The sequence below is a fragment of the Penicillium canariense genome (genome assembly GCF_028826845.1).
Source record: "Penicillium canariense strain IBT 26290 chromosome Unknown utg000007l_segment0_segment0, whole genome shotgun sequence".
Classification (NCBI taxonomy): Eukaryota; Fungi; Ascomycota; class Eurotiomycetes; order Eurotiales; family Aspergillaceae; genus Penicillium; species Penicillium canariense.
Genome location: NW_026622734.1, coordinates 2,170,282 through 2,188,597, shown reverse-complemented (window position 1 = coordinate 2,188,597; position 18,316 = coordinate 2,170,282). Strand labels below are relative to the sequence as shown.

Genomic DNA, 18,316 nt, shown 5'->3' with positions numbered 1-18,316 from the left:
TAAACTGTCGAAGCAACTAGTCTAGAAAATGAGATCAGAGAAAAAGAAAAAGATCACCTGGAATCCTAGTATGTTTATTTTTTTCCACTATTTGCACAACTTCGTTACTTTTAACGCACCGCGAAATCCCGGCCAGGCCCGGAAACCAAAGGTCAGAGCCGAATTTCACGACACGGATGCAAGGCGCGACAAACCCCAGAAGAAAGGCCAGCTAGCTATGCGAATATTTGATTAAGTACATATGAATTAGACATTGAATATTGATAGCGAAGAGTGAAGCACCCCCACTGAGGTAATAAAAAGGGTATCAAAAGGTTCCGGCCGGGGCAAACCTAAGCCTCCGCCTCGGGTTTGCCCTCGGCCTTGCGCTGGGAGTCCATCAGCTCCTGGCGCGCACGCTCCTGCTCCTCGAGACCGGTTTTGCGGATGGTATGCGTCTGGGTCAGTTCGCGGGGGCGAATGAACAATGAGAGGATGAAGCCGACGCCACCGACGGCAGTGTAGAAGATCCACATACGACTCAGGGCGAACGTAAATGCCTCGAGGACGACCTGGCGCTGGGAGTCGGTCAGGCTCTTGATGAGCTCCTTGGAGGAGCCGGCGAAAGAGGAGGAAATTGCGGCTGTGCGCTCGGGGCCGATGGCTGCGATGAGCTTGCCGGCTTGTTGGCTGATCACGTTCTGGTAGATGACTGTTCCCAGGACGACGGACATGGATGTGGATAGTTGGCGGACGAAACCGAAGGTCGCGGTCGCGGTCGCCATATCTGCAGGGCGGATGTTGGCCTGGAAGGCGACGAGAGGCGCTTGGAAGTTAGGGCCGACACCGGTACCGGCGATCAGCTGGTAGATGACAATGCGCGGCCAGGAGGCGTAGGGCTTCAGGTCGATCAGCAGGCCAAAGCCGAGGGTCATGCAGAACAGACCCGCGACAATCATCTCATGGTAGCGACCAGTCTTCTTCATGACGATGCCTGTACCGGCCGAGACGATGGATAACGAGAGGACCATGGGCAAGGTGTAGACTCCGCTGAGAATAGGGGAGGCCAGGAGGACGGTCTGGAAGTATAGAGGGAGGTAGTAGGCGCCGGAGATGAAGACGAAGCCGTGGCAGTAGCAGACCATGAGAATGAGGATGTTGTTTCCCTCACTGAACAGGCGCAAAGGGATGATGGGGTACTTGGCGAGTTTCCATTCCACGAGCATGGCACAAACCCAAACGAAGACGCCGAAGACGATGAGGCAGATGACAGTGGCTGATTTCCAGGGGTAGTTGATACCGCCGAATTCAAGACCGAAGAGGAACATAAGGGTGCCACCAACGATCAGGAAAGTCCCTGCCCAGTCGATGCTACGAAGGCCAGCAAGGAAGGGTGTCTTAGGGGACTCGATGGAAAGGAAGAAGAACAGAATGGCGAATGAGAAGCCGCCGATGGGCACTGCAGGGTCTGTCAGCTCAAGGCCTCAAGAATTGGGCGAGGTATATTCACATACAGTTCAGGTAGAAGCACCACCTCCACGTAACATTAGTGGTGAAAGCACCGCCGATGATAGGTCCCAGCGCACCGGCAATAGCCCAGGTAGCACCAAAGAGGCCGTAGTACATCGGACGTTCTCTATGCAAGAGTCAGCTCCTGCTGCTATAGAAAGAAGGGAAAACCTGCGACTCGACATACCTCATGCTGAACAAATCTGTCACGCTGATATTGGCCAGGATGATAATGCCACCACCCCCGATACCTTGAACCGCCCGACCAGCGATGATCATACCCATATTCTTGGCCAGGGCGCAAATCAAACTGCCCACGAGGAACCACACGTTGGCAAGCAGGATAATCGGCTTGCGGCCCCAGATATCACTGATCTTCCCCCACAGGGGGATACAAGCTGCATTCGCAAGAAGGTACGAAGACGCGATCCACGAATAGCCACTCTCCGAGGCACCAAAATCAGCCGCAATCGTTGGCAAGGCCGTCGAGATAATGGTCATGTCCAGCGCAGCCAGGAACAGCGCCAAGCAGAGCGCAAGCATGACCACGATGATCTTCTTCTTCCCCATCTTCTGCGCCTGCGAGGGCGCGCGGTCTAGCGGTGCGCCAGAGGGCGGCGTCTCGATTGCATTGTCCTCGTTGTCCTTCTCTGGGTCCTCCGTTTGGACAGGTATATCAAGCTCGTGGTCGTGCTCCTGGCCCTGCTGCTTTACCTGCACAGCAGGTGAGGATGTTTCGCCGGGAGGCTTTTCCGAGGACCTCTGCGAGACGACCGTAGCGTCGCTCGACGAGTCATGATTCTGCTGCATGCCCGTCATCGTCTCTCAAAGCGCAGGCGAAAATTGCAATCTTCCACAGCAGCGAAAGCGACCAGACCGAAGCGAGAGGAGACAGGGGAAAGTTTTCGGTGGGGTCAAGATGGTTGCAGCCAAAACAGGTAGCGCGTCGGAGATTAATATCGATCGATCGACTTGCAGCTTCCGCAGAAAACGAATCGCCACGGGGTTCCCAGTAGGGCTCAGTTTGTCGTCTCGAGACTTATCGACCTTGAGGAAGGGCGAGTATAATCAGCACCGCATGGCTTGCTTTAAATGGGACGCCCGGAGCTCGTGATGGAAGGAGTCATCGGAGGAGGATGCTCGGACTTAATACTGGGTCTGACCCAATGGGCTCGGCCTGCGGAAGTTTGGAAGGCCGAAACACCGATCGCGATCGGAGACGATCCAGGTACAGGTGCAGACGGGCCAAGTTGACAAGATGCGATTCATAGAGCTTCGTCATGGTGATCAAGCCGTTTGGAGGGCGATTTCAACGTGGACGCATTCGGGGGTAACTTGCGTTCTTGCATACTTGTGTTTGTTGTTGAATCGTCGGTGCTGCCGTGGGTTGAAGTACAGCTAGAAAAAGCAAAGATGTGGGGCGATAACGTTCTCCTTTCTTACTATCGGCCGACCTGCTCGAACAATATTGGCGTTGACCGTAAAGCTCATGGATTTCAGGTCTGTCGAATGAATAGCTGGCAAGCTTGGTTTTACTTCGATCTATTCTTTCGATGGTCCCGTACACCGTCTTCCCATCCCGCGTGGTGCAGCCTGCAGCATTTACTCCGTACGGTGTGCGCCACATTCCGAGCTGACTGGTCGCAAGGTCGGAGACTTTTCGCGACGCCGGCATATGGATAATCTCCGGACGATCGAGAATAATAGAAGGAATACCAGGATGTTCAGGCCGGAAATCGTCTCCACAAATCGAGGTGGCTGATTTGGCTACCGGAAACGGAAGTCTAAAAAGTACACCAGATAATATGGGAATAACTAGATCTGAAAATAAAAAAGCTAGATCGGAGGAACCTTTCTCTACAAATAATTTGACTGACAACGCCCAGATCAACATGCAATGGTCGTTTCCTGAAACTCTTAACATGAAGCAGACGGGGAAGAGAATGGGAGTATGGGTATAATATAGAGAACGTCAACCACTCGAGAACCAGAAGAAGAAGAAACGAGAGCCAACGTAGATAACGACCCCAAAAAGTCGCACTGGTAGATGTAAATTGCACAATGCAGATGCCGTGCGCCGAAGGGCGGATATCTATTAATCCTGCAGCAGGATGATCTCTGCATCCATATCGCGGTCAGCACTCATGTCCCCAAGACATCCAATCCAATCTCTCTCGAAAGAGGCCAGACGTACCAGTCAGGAACTCCTCAAAGCTCACGGTAATATAACCGTCCCGATCCTCGTCATACCGCTTAAACACATCCGTCATTCGCTTCAGGCTAATACCAGCCTGCACAAACAGATCAAAGCTCATCCCGTTGTGGTCAGGGTTCCTCGGCGGCGCATGTATCTGCCGAGTCTTGCTCTCGAATGCAGTGAACAGCACAGACACAAACTTCGGGCTGAGCCGGTACCCGAACGCGACCAGCGCCTTCTCGAACTCCTGCAAGCTGATGCGCCCGCTGCGGTCCTCGTCGAACCGGTCGAACAGCTCGCGCCACGCCGCCAGGTACTTCCATAACGAGACAAACTCATCGAAGTTGATGATCCCATTACCGTTCCGGTCGAACATGCGGATCATCATTTTCACCGTGCGCGGGTGGAAGGACGTATAGTCGCCGTTCACCAGGGCCGAACCGAGCTCTTGCTCGGTGAGTGAGCCACTGTGCGAGGAGTTGGCTGCACGGAAGAGGGGGAAAAGATGCTCTGGGTCATTGCTGGGGGCGGATAGGGGTGGGGGTTGGGGGGATTGCGGCGGGCGCGACGCGGGCGGGGGTCGACTGAGCTGCGGCTGTGATGGCGGCGGGCCGAAGCCGTAGTTCTGAGGAGGAGGGGAGGGATGTAATGGGTGAGGCCGGTATTGGGTTTGGCTTGGGGGAGGAACGTTCGCGGGCGAAGGTCGACCGTTGTAGGAATGCGGAGGGGCGGCGTTGTATGCGTGCGGCCCTGGAGCATTGGAGACGGGGACGCGAGGGGGAAACGCACCGCTGGGCGCTGACTGCGGTGGTGGGCGGGACGGAAGCGGTTTTTGAGTCTGTGCATTATGGCTGTTGCCTCCAGACACCTGCATATTCCCGATCATCTGCGCGACCTGGCGACGGGGTTAAGTATGGTGAGATAGGTGGGGGAGAGGGCCAGGCAGCAACATCCTTGTAGCTTACCTGCTCAGGCTCCGCGTGCCTATGACATTCCACCAAGTTAACGATCGCCAGCTCTTCACAAGCATTGCGCCAGGGTGTAGGAACTCACGCTGGCAGCGCGTCGGGGTTGTAGCTCTTGTTGTAGGCCATGGTCGCCTGGCACTGACGCAATCGGATTGGGAGCGGAGCACAAGGCACACAGGGATGGGATGACCTCGCGAAAGCCAGACTCAGGACGTGAACAATAGACACCACAAACCAACGAGAAATCGGAGAGTACTAAGGAGGGCAAATGAGGGGATATGGAAGAAATCCGAGGGGAAAGGAGGACGGGGTTGTTCACGTTCTCAAAGCGGAGCCGTGGGGCGGCAGTTCAAGACGAATTTTAAGTGTTCGGTCAACGCCAAGTAAGAAAACGACCACGAAATTGGAGCTTGCGACGCCAATCTTCTCTCCCCCCACTTATCTTCTTCCAGTGGTCGCTATGCGGTGGGTTCAATGGTCTGTCCCTGGAAGCGAACATCGCCAATAACACCTACCCTCAGGGGGCCACTCAGCCCTACCGCCGCGCTTGACAATGCCCAAAAGGTAGCCGCCGGCATGCCCACTCAAAATATGCCTCGTTGCGAAACTAAACCTCTGCAACCCACGGTCTGATGGCCAGCTGAACTAGGCTCCACTCGGCCTATAAATATACCCCAGTCAGAATACGAACGATACGAGCCCCGCGTAGCTTAGGCGTTGACAAGCCATAGTATGCCCATCTCAGCTATGATCGCTGGATGATCGTTCGTACTTCTGCTGCCTGCTGCGCCAGCACATTAAGAATCTCCTCCCACGCCTTGGCTTGGAGCTCTTTCCCTTCAGGTCCGGTAGTGAGGGCCTTGGATTCACTGGAGAATTGTTAGTAAATCCGACCCTGACCCCCAACAACCCAATGGCGGTTGCTCTTACTCAAGATACCCATCGTTCCGCCAGCATCTACCCTGCGCTTCCGCGCCTTGAAGAGCCCCGCTCACTAACAACCGACTGCCCTGCTCGGTCGTACGAGCGAAAAGCTTGTACATGATCCAGACAAGCCATCGTTCGTATAATCGGTCATATTGTCGTCCTAGAGATGACTGGCAGAGTCCAGGGCTAATAGTATTAACAATGACAGGCAGCGTGCCATCGTCATTGCGAGCGAGATTCGAGATGGTTTTCATCACATACTCTAGAAGCAATTTTGAAATGCCATATTGTTTCGGGCCTTGGAAGCGATCTGGAGAATTCAAATGTTCCAGCAACGGCCCCTCAGTACGGAGACTTTCCGCTTTGACGCGCACAAATTGTTGACTGGAGACAACACTTAAGTGTGTCGGCTCCGAGACAGACGAGCTCGCTCTCAACTTCGGAAGAAGTAACAAAGCCAGTAATGACGTTGACAATGTGTTGACCTGCAGTGTCTCTTCCCAGTTCTCGGGCGACTGTGCATACTCACGGTTCCACAGACCAGCATTGAGCAGTGCAACATCCAACCGCTTGAGCTCACTGGTGGCACGATTAGCGAAGCTTTTCACGCTTTGGAAGCTGCTCATCTCGAGCTCCCAGATTTGGATAACGCCAGGGCGGTTCGTGACTTTTTCAAGCTCTGTTTTTGCCTTGTTACCACGCTCTAAGTTGCGGCTTCCGATGACTAAAGAGTCCACACCGAGGTTCAGAAGCTTGATGGCGGCTTCATACCCCAAACCCGAAGTCGCACCGGTCAACAGAACTGTTTTGCCGGCGAAAGAGAAGAGAGGGTCTGTCGGGGGAGTGTACTGCATCTTGAGGAGACGGAAGAGCCCTGCCATATTGGTGGACTAGTGTTTTGGTAAAGAAGATGGCGTAGAACAAGTGGCGTTCAAAAGAGATATAAACTCAAGAATCCAAGAGGGAAGAGGAATGTTGACCATCACCGGTTTCGCGCCTCAGGCACAAATAATTTAGTCATAGCCCATGGGCAGCCAATCAGCAACCGAGTATTCTACTGTACTTCAACACACCACACCACGACTTTGAGCGTTATGGAGATGGAGGTTTGGCCTACTTTCCATCTGTTGACAGGCACTCATGCACAGGAAGAAAGAGATAAGTTGATGGGGAAAATATTATGGAGTTACCTTCCAATTATAAGACTCCCCGCTGCACTCATATTCACGAAGGAACGCAAAAGGTAGGCTTGGTTGGAGAAGGTATGAACGCGGAAAGATAGAAATAATTTGTTGTTGGGGTATAGTAATATAATTGAGGGTACAGGATACTAGTATAAAATATCCATCGACGCGTGGAATATAGATTTTCTTTTGCAGATAAGCATCGAGATCCCTGGCAAAAGCTTCCGAAGTGTTAATGCCCGCATCGCCCTTGGCATGGCAAGACCAGAGCCGGCTGTAACATAAGTAACCTGGGGAGCGTTGTAAGCCCAAAGCAAAAGAGGTTCAGATGAAATTCATCCTTAGGCGTCGATTCAAGCAGACAATGGCAACTTATCTAGTAGCCATCTGCGGGAAGGTCAATCGTAATATGACTGCCTTTTTCAGACTGCCTCTCCCAGAAACCAAGACAATCTGCGTGACCGACGGGTGATGTTCGCCCTGCACGTAGATGCTTTCAGGTAAACTGATGTAAATCGGCTGCTCTGCTCGTTCTTCTCTTGTCTCACATCATGCATGCTAGTTGCTTCAATTCTACTAGCAGATTGCGGGCTGCCGGTACATGTTCCGGAACGGAATTGAGATATTTCCGTGAATCAGTCAGCCTGGTACGTCCTGGCTCATGGTTCTCTCCGCCGACTCTACTCTTCCGGCGCTTTTCTAAACATCTTAATCAGTAGGATGGTACTACATTGGCATGTATGACTAGTTAGGTGGTGTGTGGGGAAAAGCCGGAGAAGGCAACTCACCAACTCCCACGCCTTGGATTCCTAAATCCTCTGGTAGCATAATCGATAAAAACACTCTTTGTAATTTGCGCTCGAGCAGCATTCATCGTTGAAACAATTATTCAGCTTCCATACCTTACTTTTACATGTGACTGGCACCATCTCAACCCCGCCGCGATGGCGATATGCGAAGAACAAACACTGCAAACACATGGGGTAATCTGGATTTCTCAGCGACGGCCGACGATCCAATAAATCTATACCGGACATACTTGGGAGTTTATACATACTAAATTAAACGCCCCCCCTTCTCTCATAATTACTGGCGTGGGTCTGTTCCGTCAAGGAGAAGTGTCTTGTAGCCGCTCCTTTGGAACCAACAATTGCAGGCGCCCGCCTCGATAGCCCCACCAACAGATATATCTCGAGTCGAACAGGATGGCGGCTACTTTGCAAGGGCACCAGGTGCATCCCGATGGACGGGCGTGGAAAGCGCACTTTCCGAAAGGAGATCTCTGGGTGTTTGGATATGGGTGAGTGGATCTATCAATTTCATCAACGCTGGACGAGCCACCATTCAGCCCCGCCCTCTTCGTGCCCTCCAAGTACATACAGTACATACGCTAAACCCAAATCTAGAAGCTTGATCTGGAAACCACCACCACACTACGGTACGCATGAGTGACATTATCCCTCCCACTCGGCAAGGTGGTCCTTGCATAGAACCCATATCTACCAACCGGTGGTTGTTTCACACCCAGATCAGCTAACGACGTCAACATCCAGACCAGCGGGTCCCAGGCTACATTAGCGGCTACGTGCGGCGATTCTGGCAGGTATGCGAATCCTATATCCCCAGTAACAAGTGCCCCCTTGCCTTCCTATCGTAGGGTGGTAAGGTTGGTGTGTCCAGTCTAGAGCGATCCAAGCTGACACAGACCCGGGGTGGCGTTTCTCTTTCAGGCTAGGTATGTTCCAACATGTGGGCGGGCCGCCTGGCCGGTCCAGCTTGAATGGGTCTCCAACATCCAACTATCAGGGAACTGTGGCCGCTAACAAAGCGCGAAATGATAGCACCGACCACCGGGGCACGCCGGAGCAGCCCGGGCGAGTCGTGACCGTGATCGAGCGCGGATTCTGGGAGACGCTGGATGATCCGGTATGAGCTAGTTTTCCCTGTTTCTACTGTGTCTGCTTATCTCGCGGGCGGCATGGCTTTTTCGAAGTGCCGGCGATTCCTTCAGCCTCAGCCTTAAGCAGCGTCGCCGATCTCGCACTTGCACATCTCAGCTAACTCAATCCCGATAACCGCCCCCAAATAGCTAGCGCACTTGGAATCCGAGTCCGCCTCCACCGGCAAAGTCTGGGGCGCCGCATATCACATCCCCGCCTCGCATGCCGAGGAAGTCCACGACTACCTGGACGAGCGGGAAATCGACGGCTACAGCGTGCGCTTTACGCCATTCCACCCCACGTCCGGTCCCTCAGAAGACCCGCAGGAAATTGCCAATCATGCCACACCGATTACCTGTATGGTGTATATCGGTCAGCCGAGTAACCCCCAGTTCTTGCGCAACCCTCAACACCGTGAACCGCAGGACGTGGCGCAGGTCATCAATGCTGGACATGGGCAGAGTGGGAAGAATACGGAGTATTTGTATTTGCTGGAGAAGGCGTTGGAGGGACTAGGGCTGGGGACTGCGGATGTGCATGTTACTGATCTAGTGAAGCGAGTCAAGGCTATTGAAGCTGGTGATCTGGCGGTGAGGGAGGAACAAGAGGCAGAGCAGGATGTGAAGAAGTATTTGGCAAGCGCACCGGCAGAGTGCGTGCTCGGGGATAAGATTGAATGAGCCGTTGCGGCCATTCGAGGCGATGGGGCCCTCGGGGAACAACCGTGGCGGCGAATAGATAGATAGACGAGACAAGACCCGAAGACTGGCCGTTGCTGAATACCGCAGAAAGAAGATCGGGACAGAGCACGCTCGGCTGTGGGACAAAGGGCACCAGCTGTAAATAGATGTCATCCCAGCAGATCTCACTGACGCACTGTTCTTAACCTAGAATAAGACATTTATCCTTCAATACTGGAACACGCATCGCATCTTATGACAATACAGAGGAAGAACGCAAGAGACACACCGCACACTTTCAAGCAAAAGACACAGACACAATACCACAGATGAGACATGATGAACCAAATTAATGCCGGGACGTGGAAATCATCAGTATTTACTCGCACAAGCCTCAAGATACGATCAGCGATGGCTCATCGCACGCATAATATGAGATTAAAAAGGAGGAAACATAGAAAAGACAAAGAATAGAACGAGGACTGTTGCATGTTTCGTGTAAGAAGTCAAAAACCAGCTCCCGCCCCATTGCATCGAATCCCGATCCGGTCAGATTTCATTTCGTCAGTTCCCTTGTCTCCGAGCAGTTAAAGAAAACAGTTTTGCGTGTGCAGAAAGAAGTCAATGGGGTATTTCGAGCAGCTCAACCTTAGTTGCCCTCGGGGGCAGGAGGTTGGTTGTTGTTCCGCCAGCCTGTGACAAACACATTTGATTAGTATGCAGCGACAGTTTGAGAAGCACAAAAAGCCAAAGGAGAGGGCTAACCACCACCACCGCCATAGCCAGCATTGGCACCGCCGCCTGGAAAAGAGGTCAGCTGATGTGATCTACTTGTGAACGCTTCGCGCCTGGCAAACACCATCGAAACTCACCGTAGCCGCCGTAGCTGCCCGCGCCGTAACCAGCACCGCCGCCATTGCCGCCGTAGGGCTGCTGCTGCTGCGGTGGCTGCTGCTGCTGCTGATAACCGTATCCACCACGGCTGTAACCACCGCCGCCGCCGCCGCCGCCGAAGCCACCACCACCACCGCCGCCCTGGAATCCATTACCGGGCTGCTGGTTGTATCCGCCGCGGCCTTGGAAGCCACCCTCGGGGCGGCTGGGGCGGTCAAATGCCTTATCGACGCGGATGACCCGACCATCGAATCTGCGAACAAGATGAGTTAGGGGGGGGTTCTTCTAGTGGAGGATGGAGGCAAGAAGTTTTGGAAGTCTTTACTCCTGGTTGTTCATGGCGCTCATCGCGGCATCAGCCTCAGCATCAGTCGCGAAGCGCACGAAACCGAATCCACGGCTGCGAAGAGTTGCGCGATCCTTGACGACAATCTGTAGATTCTGGGTTAGACGCTGGGCAACTTCATCTCAGGAAGGAGGTGTGGGCGGTGGTCGTGGAATACTGACAGCTTCCTGAATCTCGCCAAACTGCTGGAATCCCTCACGAAGAGTATCATCATTGGTGTGCCAGGAAAGGCCGCTGATTGCGACCGCAGTTCATGTTAGTTGTGGATGAATTTTCCGGGGCAGAGTCCGAATCATGGGAGGGGGAGGGGAGGACGGTGAACTGAGGGGAAAGCAAAACAAGCGGGGACGGGTAAGGACAGCATACTGAACAAAAAGCTTCGACATGATGGCTGCAGTGCTCGGAGGGGAGAATAGAAGCGGTTGGGAATGGATGAGTGGCAAAGATCGATCGACTGAAGCGACCCACGGAAGGTAGAGGGTTGAAAGGGAGAAGCAGAGCAAGAGGGTGGTGCTCAGCAAGTTGCAAGTTGCCGAGTGGCAGACCGGCCGAGTGGCAGGGAGATCCTAGTGGTTGCGAAACGAGTCAGCAGTCAAACCCGTGTAACAATCACACTGCCTTAGGGCTTCCGCATCCTTGGGATTTTCGGCTCAGCCGGCGCCAATAATAGCGCTCTAAAGGGAAATATGATGCTTACTCGAGGATTGCGGCGGGAGGCCAAAGGAGGGGTCTACGGCTAAGCTGCGCCGGAGAGGAATTGTGTTTGGTCTTGAATTGTATGCGACGAGTCGCTCGCTGCAGCAACCCTGCTCAATAAAGCCCCCTTCAAACCCATCCGCACAAGTCCCACAGGCCTAAATCTTGAGCCGATGGAATTTCGGGACCACGTCCGCCTTCCTATGCTCCATCAACTAGATGTGACCCGAGGCTGAATCTGGAGAGATGCCCGCTAGCATCGGCTGATGGCCCCTCCTCTGCGTGTTTTCTTGACTGTGATTCCATCGCCCGACAACTTCATGACCCGATCTACAACGGCTGCCCACGGTTGCGCAGACCGAGGCCCTCGAAGAGGCAGGAGAAAATACCACGTATCCGCGAACGGGTTTCATGAGGACCCCGCTAGGAAGGAGAGATTGGAGATAGCGGGCAGTAGTGCGTTGCCCGACCCGCGACAAGAGGACCGGAGAGAACCCTGGGGGGCCTCGCGGGCTTGGGCGTGGGCGGGGCGCGTCCATGCAGTGGGATCCATGGAAACGGCCTCCAAGGTTGGTCAGCTTGAGGGGAACAGGAACGAGGGATTGGAGAGTCAACACATGTGAACACTGTAGCCCACGCGGTATCCCCGATCCTCGTCTGTACCTCTCAGTCTTTCCATGCATGATGGGACGTATGCAATCTTGGGTTCCTCGCCCCAATTCGGCGGGGGACTGAGCCGACGCGACCAAGCAGCATGATCTGGCCAGCATCCACAATGCAAGTCCCTTGGGGGTTTAGCCCAGCCCAAGCCCAGCTTGGGCTCCAGTCCGACCGCAATGATCACCCACAACCAATGTTCGTGCAGGGCAAGGTCCCCCACATGCCGCTTGGGCTGTAATTGCGGTGCGGCAGAACTCCGGACGCGAAGGATGATCGATGCATGGATCGGATTGACCCCGATGCGTAAAATCCCAAAAAATAAGAGAATATCTCTGGGGTCCACGGAAAAGGTTGTCGGGGAATCTTGGGCGTTGCCGCAAAGGTTAAATTGATCCCTTGCTGCCTCCAACACGATCTGGCCCAAGTGGGCTGCAGATCACCGTATTCTGAACCTTGGCGTCCTTATCGGAGGGGACGGCCAAATGGGCCTGACACTGGGAAATGCGGAGCAATTGGAGGAGGTTGCATGTTGGTGAGGCCGGATGAATGAGGACGAGGAAGACGAGTCGTTCCTGGGGCAGATCGTGGCTTCCTCGTGCACACTGGCAGATGAACGGCCCGCCAACTCGATCGACGGATTGCACCGCGCACCCTGCTTTCCCTCAGCCTTTCCCACACATCGATGGAGGATGTTCAGAACTCGATATTTCAGTGGTTGGCGAGAGTCCCCGAAGATTGTCTGGTGCAACCTGGCGGCGGTATGCTTCCCTGTATCGCCAAGTATTTCTGCGTCATCCAAGAATCTGACACAGAACCGGGTGAAGAAAGATCGGATGCCGCTCCAACGGCGCACGTTGGAGGGTGTCACATTGCCCTGGAGGCCACTGATGTCGTCCCTACCCTTCACTTGTCAGGTCTCAACAAGCGGACTCGAGATCGAGATCGAGATCAAGACTCTCAACGGCGGATTTCCCAGCAAGATGCAAGCCATGTATATCAGCGACGACCTCGGCGCAAGACTCGAGAGAACAGATACGAGTACAGGCGGCCTAGCTCTCCCAGACAACGACCTTCACGGCCACACAAGAACCCAAACAAAAGAACGAAGGGCAGAAAGCATGCTTTAGACGCCGCGTTCCATGCACCGAATGTTGCTCGTGAAAGGCTCACCGTAAGTGAGGAAATGCAGCCTCGCTTGATATCTCTGACCTTGGGCATAGCTCCGCAACACCAGGAATACGGGTATTTTCAGGAAGGGGAGGGCGTCATCCCCAATGAAATTCCGCGAGGGTAAGCATGTGCGCCCTTATGAGACGGCTCGACGATGGACACTAGCCGTACTTTACAGTTCCCGACCTTGCATTCTCCGAAAATCAGTTCTTGTCACGAAACAGTCGAGGCTCACCAGGATTCGGTACAATCTGTGATGGGCCACGCATGCAGCGACAGCGAGGGGAAGAACGTCCGCACCGGAAAGTATCGCATTATATCTTCCGTGAACCGGAAAAGCTGATGGACACTACGCCACCCATGTTGAGGCATGGGGAGCTCCCAGCATACACGAGCCAAGAAGACCAGAGAGATCCTTCTGGGATGCAAGATATTGTTCTATCTCTCCATACCGAAGGTATCGCCGCAAAGCGCAGCTTAGATAACGTTTCAAGCATGGCTCCCGATGTGCAGAGTCAGATGCGACAACCTGTTCAGGGAACTCGGTCTGCCCGCAAATTGCCCGGGTCGCAGCTGAGTCAGGAGATGGAGGCTCATCTACTGAACATCTTACATGTCGGCCTGTCTCCGCGAAGACCTGTCACTTATAATGTGCCCGATGCCTCGGAAGGAGGGCGTTGCAACCTCCAGGATTTGAAGGGCCTTCTGGAGAGCCGAAAGGCCTATTGGCTACCGGAAGCGAGTCAGACCCTCCATTCCTTCGATCGAGTGCGAACCCGCGATGAGAATCGCGAGAGTACCCCGATGGCCTCAGGAATTATTCGAAGTCCTACACACGCCAAAACATCGCGGTGGACGAGCTCAGAAGCTGCGCCAAAGACCAAGAGCAGGGCGAATCTCTGTCGCTTATGTTCGGGTGAGGTGTTTCGTGGCCCTCGAAGCCACCAGTTTCACAACCATAAGGTTGAAGTCACCACTGACCTCCCGCCATTTCAGCGGCTCCCTCTATCTCGTGTCGACCTGAAAGCATCGGAGCTTGATGTCGAGGAAGACGATATCTTTTTGGAGACACTGGATGCAGCATATGGCGCCATCTTCAACACTCAGAGCGAGAACCTACAACCCTTTGAACAGAAAGCAGAAGAGCATGAGGCCTCGCAGCTGGCACTGGCACATGTGAATCAAAACCACGGGAATAATCCTCCTCCTTTCTCTCCTCCTGGAGTTTCATCGTTCTGTGGCTCGGTTGACACGCTGCTTTGTGACCAGATTGGTGTCGAAAATCCATACTCTTCATTCGCCCATCTCTCTCATCACCTACAAGAGGGGCATGCAACATTACCAGATAGGCCGTTCACAAATACGAAGCTACCTGCATTTTCCCCGGCTGAAAGGGCCATAGAACAAGGTACTAATTTGACATCCACGACTCATTTCATGGGTCCCTTTCTTCCCCCAACAACCGCCCATGGCTCGGGTCGCGGGTCAATTCCCCAAGGGTTCTGGAGACCAAACAGGCTCTATTGATCTATGAAGACGAGTACTGTATGTCTCCCGCGTACCTTCTATCCCAATGCACAATGTACATCAACTGCGGAGCGGGTGTATCGCTGCTGATCCATACCTTTGTGAATGTCCAACTTTGTCATTTATAGCTAGGGCAAGATACACCTACACCACAACCCTCATACTAGCACTCTATCGGTACGAAAGGGTTGACGTCCGCGCCTTGTATATGATCCATTCCATCCCACACCATCCCGAGATAATAGAGTAGCAAACCATTATTCTTCTATACTCATCCCACAATCATAATTCCCAGAAATTAGCCAGGCTATATCAAATATCAAGCTCAAGGAACCCAGTCCCATGCCGCCCTCGCCTATAGACATAGAGTAGCAGTTCCGACGGTGGAAAATCCATTATTGTACGTTGTGAGCCAAGGATATTCCTTTCTGCCAATTTTTGAACGCACCCTTAGTTATCAACCATGTCATCCGAGAATCTAGCCGGCCATGCTCCTGATTCCAGGCGCATGGCCCCGAACCTATTTCTTCGAGCCCGTAGCCAACATCTGCGCGTGAGAATACGGCAAAACAATGGTAGTACTATTAACCGGCGGCCCAGTATCAACCATAGTCGTCGATGGTGCAGAAGGCACCAGGCAAAGGTCCCTGAACATCAAAAACAAAGAAGTACTGTCTGGTCATACACTCCTACAGTGCAGTGATATCCTAGGCACAGAAGCACAAAGGGTCTCGCGGTTTTGCAGGGTAAGAGGGGCGGTGTAGTTGGGCTGACCTACACGAGTGTGTTTGGGATTGCTGAGGGCGCGAGTGTTGCGTCGATTATGGGGAATCATATCGAATATGCCATGACCTTTGAGGTATGTGTCCAGAGCTATATACCCTAGGGTAGCTTGCGGATCTGCTGACTAGAGGCCAGGGCATTGAATGTAGTTCACGTTTAACTTCTTGATTGTGAGATGGATCTACATTTGTATGAGCGGGTTGCATTCTAGGATATATCAATTGATCGGGTATAAAACAATCTCCAGAGTGAGATTCTCAACAGCAGTTGCCCACTAGGCTGGTCGCTGTTGGAAAGTTGTAACGGGAGGGGTCTCCGTCTTTTACCGCCAGTTAAGGGCTGGCGGATTATTCAAGGTGTAGCGGGGTTGATTCCGGGTTCACGTTTTGGCATGCACTCAATTCACCAGGACTTTTGGAGACCCTTGCATCTGTGGGTCAAGACCTGTTTCGAGGGTATGGCATTCGGGCTCGGAAGGGAGATGCGGAAGGGATATGCGGGGTGTGGGGATGGAAGCATCCGAACTCGGAGACATGTAGAACGATCATCGAGGCGGAGGGAGAGTCTGGCGCGTTATAGGCTGGCAGCTGCCTCGATGAAACCTGCACCTTTGAAGATGCCCGGGTTCGTGATGACGACCTCGACCGGGTACTTCCATTGCATGAACTTTGTCCAACCTGTCAGGATCGGTGCTTAGCTTGGTGTTCTTCCATAAATTTGGATTTTTCACCTACTCCAGTATGCACACCGCCGGCCTAAATATTTGCCAATAAAAGGCACCAGAACCATTGTCAGAAGCAGCTCCAATTGCTCAATGCTCTCCCGCCATTCCGCTTCGGCATCGGAGTAGTCATCGGAAAGGGTGTCCAAGTCGGAGTCTGTCGTCGCTTCAGAGGGCAGTGAGGCAAGATCGTCGTCGAATTCAGATCCATAGGAGTTCTCTCGCGAAGGAACCATGTATGCGGACATGGAGAAGGAGGGATTGGACCCGGCAGGGGAAGGGGTCGCCATGGCGGAGAAAGTCTATGAAAAAGAAACGGAAATCAAAGGAGTAAAAGAGAGTTTAATGAGCAGCGGCCTGCCTACTGCCCGAGCTATGATCGAAGCATCTACTGGCAACGATGGGGCGGAGGTATAGTCGGAGATGCAGTCTGGAGCGGGCTGTTGACTGCCCGGAGATCCCAAACGTAATAGCCGACACGTGACTCTGTCATATGGTTGAGTCACGGTCACGTGCCACTGTCCCGCGATAACAGGCTCGCCTCCCCCAGCGACAGTGGAGATCTCAGATTTCGGTCAAATTCGACATTGTCGACCTCATCGCGAATCACTCGATCTTTACACCAGCACAAATCGCTCATATTCCCCCCGGTGGTGGAGTGATCAAAATCTTACAGCCACCCAATATGGCGGACGCCGTACGTCACACCTGGTTTCTTTTTTGCCGACCCTCCCACATTTTCTTTGAATCTGCACAATACCCCTCGGCCAATAACCTTACTGCTGGCGCAGAGCACTCCTTCGCCAGCTTGAGTTAGTGACCGGTTTCCATCCTCCTGAAACATTCTCTGCGCTCATTTTTGTTTTATCTCTGTGATTTTTTTCCGGCCTCACAGCTAACCTGGTGCCTTGGTTACCCCGAACAGGAAGTCGACACTACCCAGAAACAGCGCAAGTCGGTCGCGTTCAGCGAAGGATCGGTCATCATGGATACCAACGGCCAGGTCACAGAGGCACCGGCCTCTGAGAAGCCCGTCGGTACGAAATTCATCCTGTCTCCACACAGCTCGAGCTCCGCACGCTTGTCTATCCAGACCCGCTAACGGACCCTACCCATATATAGACAACGAGGTCGATGAGGTCACCGACATGTTCAAGGGCCTGTCCAAGAAGAAGAAGACTAAGAAGTCCAGCAAGGAGACTGGTGATGCCGACGAGGCCGCCGCCGACGGCGAATTCGATGCCTCTGCCCTGAAGAAGAAGAAGAAGAAGCCCAAGAAGGATGCCGGCGATTTTGAGGCCAAGCTGGCTGAGGCTGGTATCGAGGAAGACGCCGACAAGGAGCAAGGGGAGGACTCCATCCCCGAGGGTGATCTCGAGGCCGGCACCGGTATTTGGGCACATGACGCTACCCAAGTCATCCCATACTCTCTCCTAGTTTCGCGTTTCTTCTCTCTGATCGAGAGCCACCACCCCGACATGCTTTCCAGCGGCACCAAGGCGTACAAGATTCCCCCGCCCCAATGTCTGCGTGAAGGCAACCGTCGTACCATCTTCGCCAACATTGCCGATATCTGCAAGCGCATGAAACGGTCTGATGAGCATGTTATGCAATTCCTTTTCGCAGAACTCGGAACAAGTGGCAGTGTGGATGGCAGCAAGCGTCTAGTCATCAAGGGCCGGTGAGTTGCAATTTTTGGTCATCCTCAGAGGAATGGAATTGAAATGACTCCATTTCACGCCGATTGGCTCTGACGGACTCTTATTGACTCTTACTAACTCTGATTGACCAGATTCCAAGGAAAGCAACTCGAGAGCGTTCTGCGCAAGGTAGGTTCTCTTCATTCACCTGGTCAGGGAGCGTTTGCTAAGTGATCTACAGTATATCGTCGAATACGTTACCTGCAAGACCTGCCGCAGCCCCGATACCGAACTCAACAAGGGCGAGAACCGTCTGTACTTCGTCACCTGCAACTCCTGTGGATCTCGCCGTTCGGTCGCCGCCATCAAGACCGGTTTCCGAAGCCAGGTCGGCCGCAGAAAGCGCACTGGTTAAACGGAGTCATGGAGCTGGGCGGTTTGGCATATTGTGGAGGAGGGAGTTGTTTGGTCTCTTCTTTATGGCGTGTCATTTCC

The 18,316-nt window shown here is 53.4% G+C and overlaps 8 protein-coding genes across 8 annotated transcripts; 3 read left to right on the top strand and 5 right to left on the bottom strand.

The window, feature by feature from the left end:
* Positions 1–332: 332 nt before the first annotated feature.
* N7482_009814 (MDR family MFS transporter) lies at positions 333–2,307 on the bottom strand (the record flags this gene model as incomplete). The annotated part of the gene is made up of 3 exons (XM_056691938.1): positions 333–1,438; positions 1,494–1,615; positions 1,676–2,307. 3 exons carry the CDS (start codon positions 2,305–2,307, stop codon positions 333–335), a joined length of 1,860 nt encoding a protein of 619 aa, XP_056539644.1.
* A 1,276-nt stretch (positions 2,308–3,583) lies between these two features.
* N7482_009813 (EF-hand domain-containing protein) lies at positions 3,584–4,779 on the bottom strand (the record flags this gene model as incomplete). Its single annotated transcript, XM_056691937.1, has 4 exons — positions 3,584–3,606; positions 3,683–4,580; positions 4,651–4,669; positions 4,739–4,779. The coding sequence occupies 4 exons, from the start codon at positions 4,777–4,779 to the stop codon at positions 3,584–3,586; spliced, it is 981 nt and encodes a 326-aa protein (XP_056539643.1).
* Positions 4,780–5,398: 619 nt separating this feature from the next.
* Positions 5,399–6,461, bottom strand: N7482_009812 (putative short-chain dehydrogenase/reductase family protein; the record flags this gene model as incomplete). The annotated part of the gene is made up of 2 exons (XM_056691936.1): positions 5,399–5,522; positions 5,584–6,461. The coding sequence occupies 2 exons, from the start codon at positions 6,459–6,461 to the stop codon at positions 5,399–5,401; spliced, it is 1,002 nt and encodes a 333-aa protein (XP_056539642.1).
* Positions 6,462–7,969: 1,508 nt separating this feature from the next.
* On the top strand, positions 7,970–9,384 carry N7482_009811 (gamma-glutamylcyclotransferase; the record flags this gene model as incomplete). Its single annotated transcript, XM_056691935.1, has 5 exons — positions 7,970–8,064; positions 8,171–8,202; positions 8,318–8,417; positions 8,495–8,690; positions 8,854–9,384. The coding sequence occupies 5 exons, from the start codon at positions 7,970–7,972 to the stop codon at positions 9,382–9,384; spliced, it is 954 nt and encodes a 317-aa protein (XP_056539641.1).
* Positions 9,385–10,144: 760 nt separating this feature from the next.
* On the bottom strand, positions 10,145–11,010 carry N7482_009810 (RNA recognition motif domain-containing protein; the record flags this gene model as incomplete). The annotated part of the gene is made up of 5 exons (XM_056691934.1): positions 10,145–10,185; positions 10,257–10,531; positions 10,604–10,710; positions 10,786–10,858; positions 10,991–11,010. The coding sequence occupies 5 exons, from the start codon at positions 11,008–11,010 to the stop codon at positions 10,145–10,147; spliced, it is 516 nt and encodes a 171-aa protein (XP_056539640.1).
* A 1,652-nt stretch (positions 11,011–12,662) lies between these two features.
* N7482_009809 (uncharacterized protein) lies at positions 12,663–14,677 on the top strand (the record flags this gene model as incomplete). Its single annotated transcript, XM_056691933.1, has 3 exons — positions 12,663–13,151; positions 13,201–13,270; positions 13,329–14,677. The coding sequence occupies 3 exons, from the start codon at positions 12,663–12,665 to the stop codon at positions 14,675–14,677; spliced, it is 1,908 nt and encodes a 635-aa protein (XP_056539639.1).
* Positions 14,678–16,033: 1,356 nt separating this feature from the next.
* N7482_009808 (uncharacterized protein) lies at positions 16,034–16,471 on the bottom strand (the record flags this gene model as incomplete). Its single annotated transcript, XM_056691932.1, has 2 exons — positions 16,034–16,137; positions 16,195–16,471. 2 exons carry the CDS (start codon positions 16,469–16,471, stop codon positions 16,034–16,036), a joined length of 381 nt encoding a protein of 126 aa, XP_056539638.1.
* Positions 16,472–16,866: 395 nt separating this feature from the next.
* On the top strand, positions 16,867–18,236 carry N7482_009807 (translation initiation factor eIF2 subunit beta; the record flags this gene model as incomplete). Its single annotated transcript, XM_056691931.1, has 5 exons — positions 16,867–16,878; positions 17,131–17,218; positions 17,304–17,862; positions 17,974–18,010; positions 18,063–18,236. The coding sequence occupies 5 exons, from the start codon at positions 16,867–16,869 to the stop codon at positions 18,234–18,236; spliced, it is 870 nt and encodes a 289-aa protein (XP_056539637.1).
* Positions 18,237–18,316: the final 80 nt, after the last annotated feature.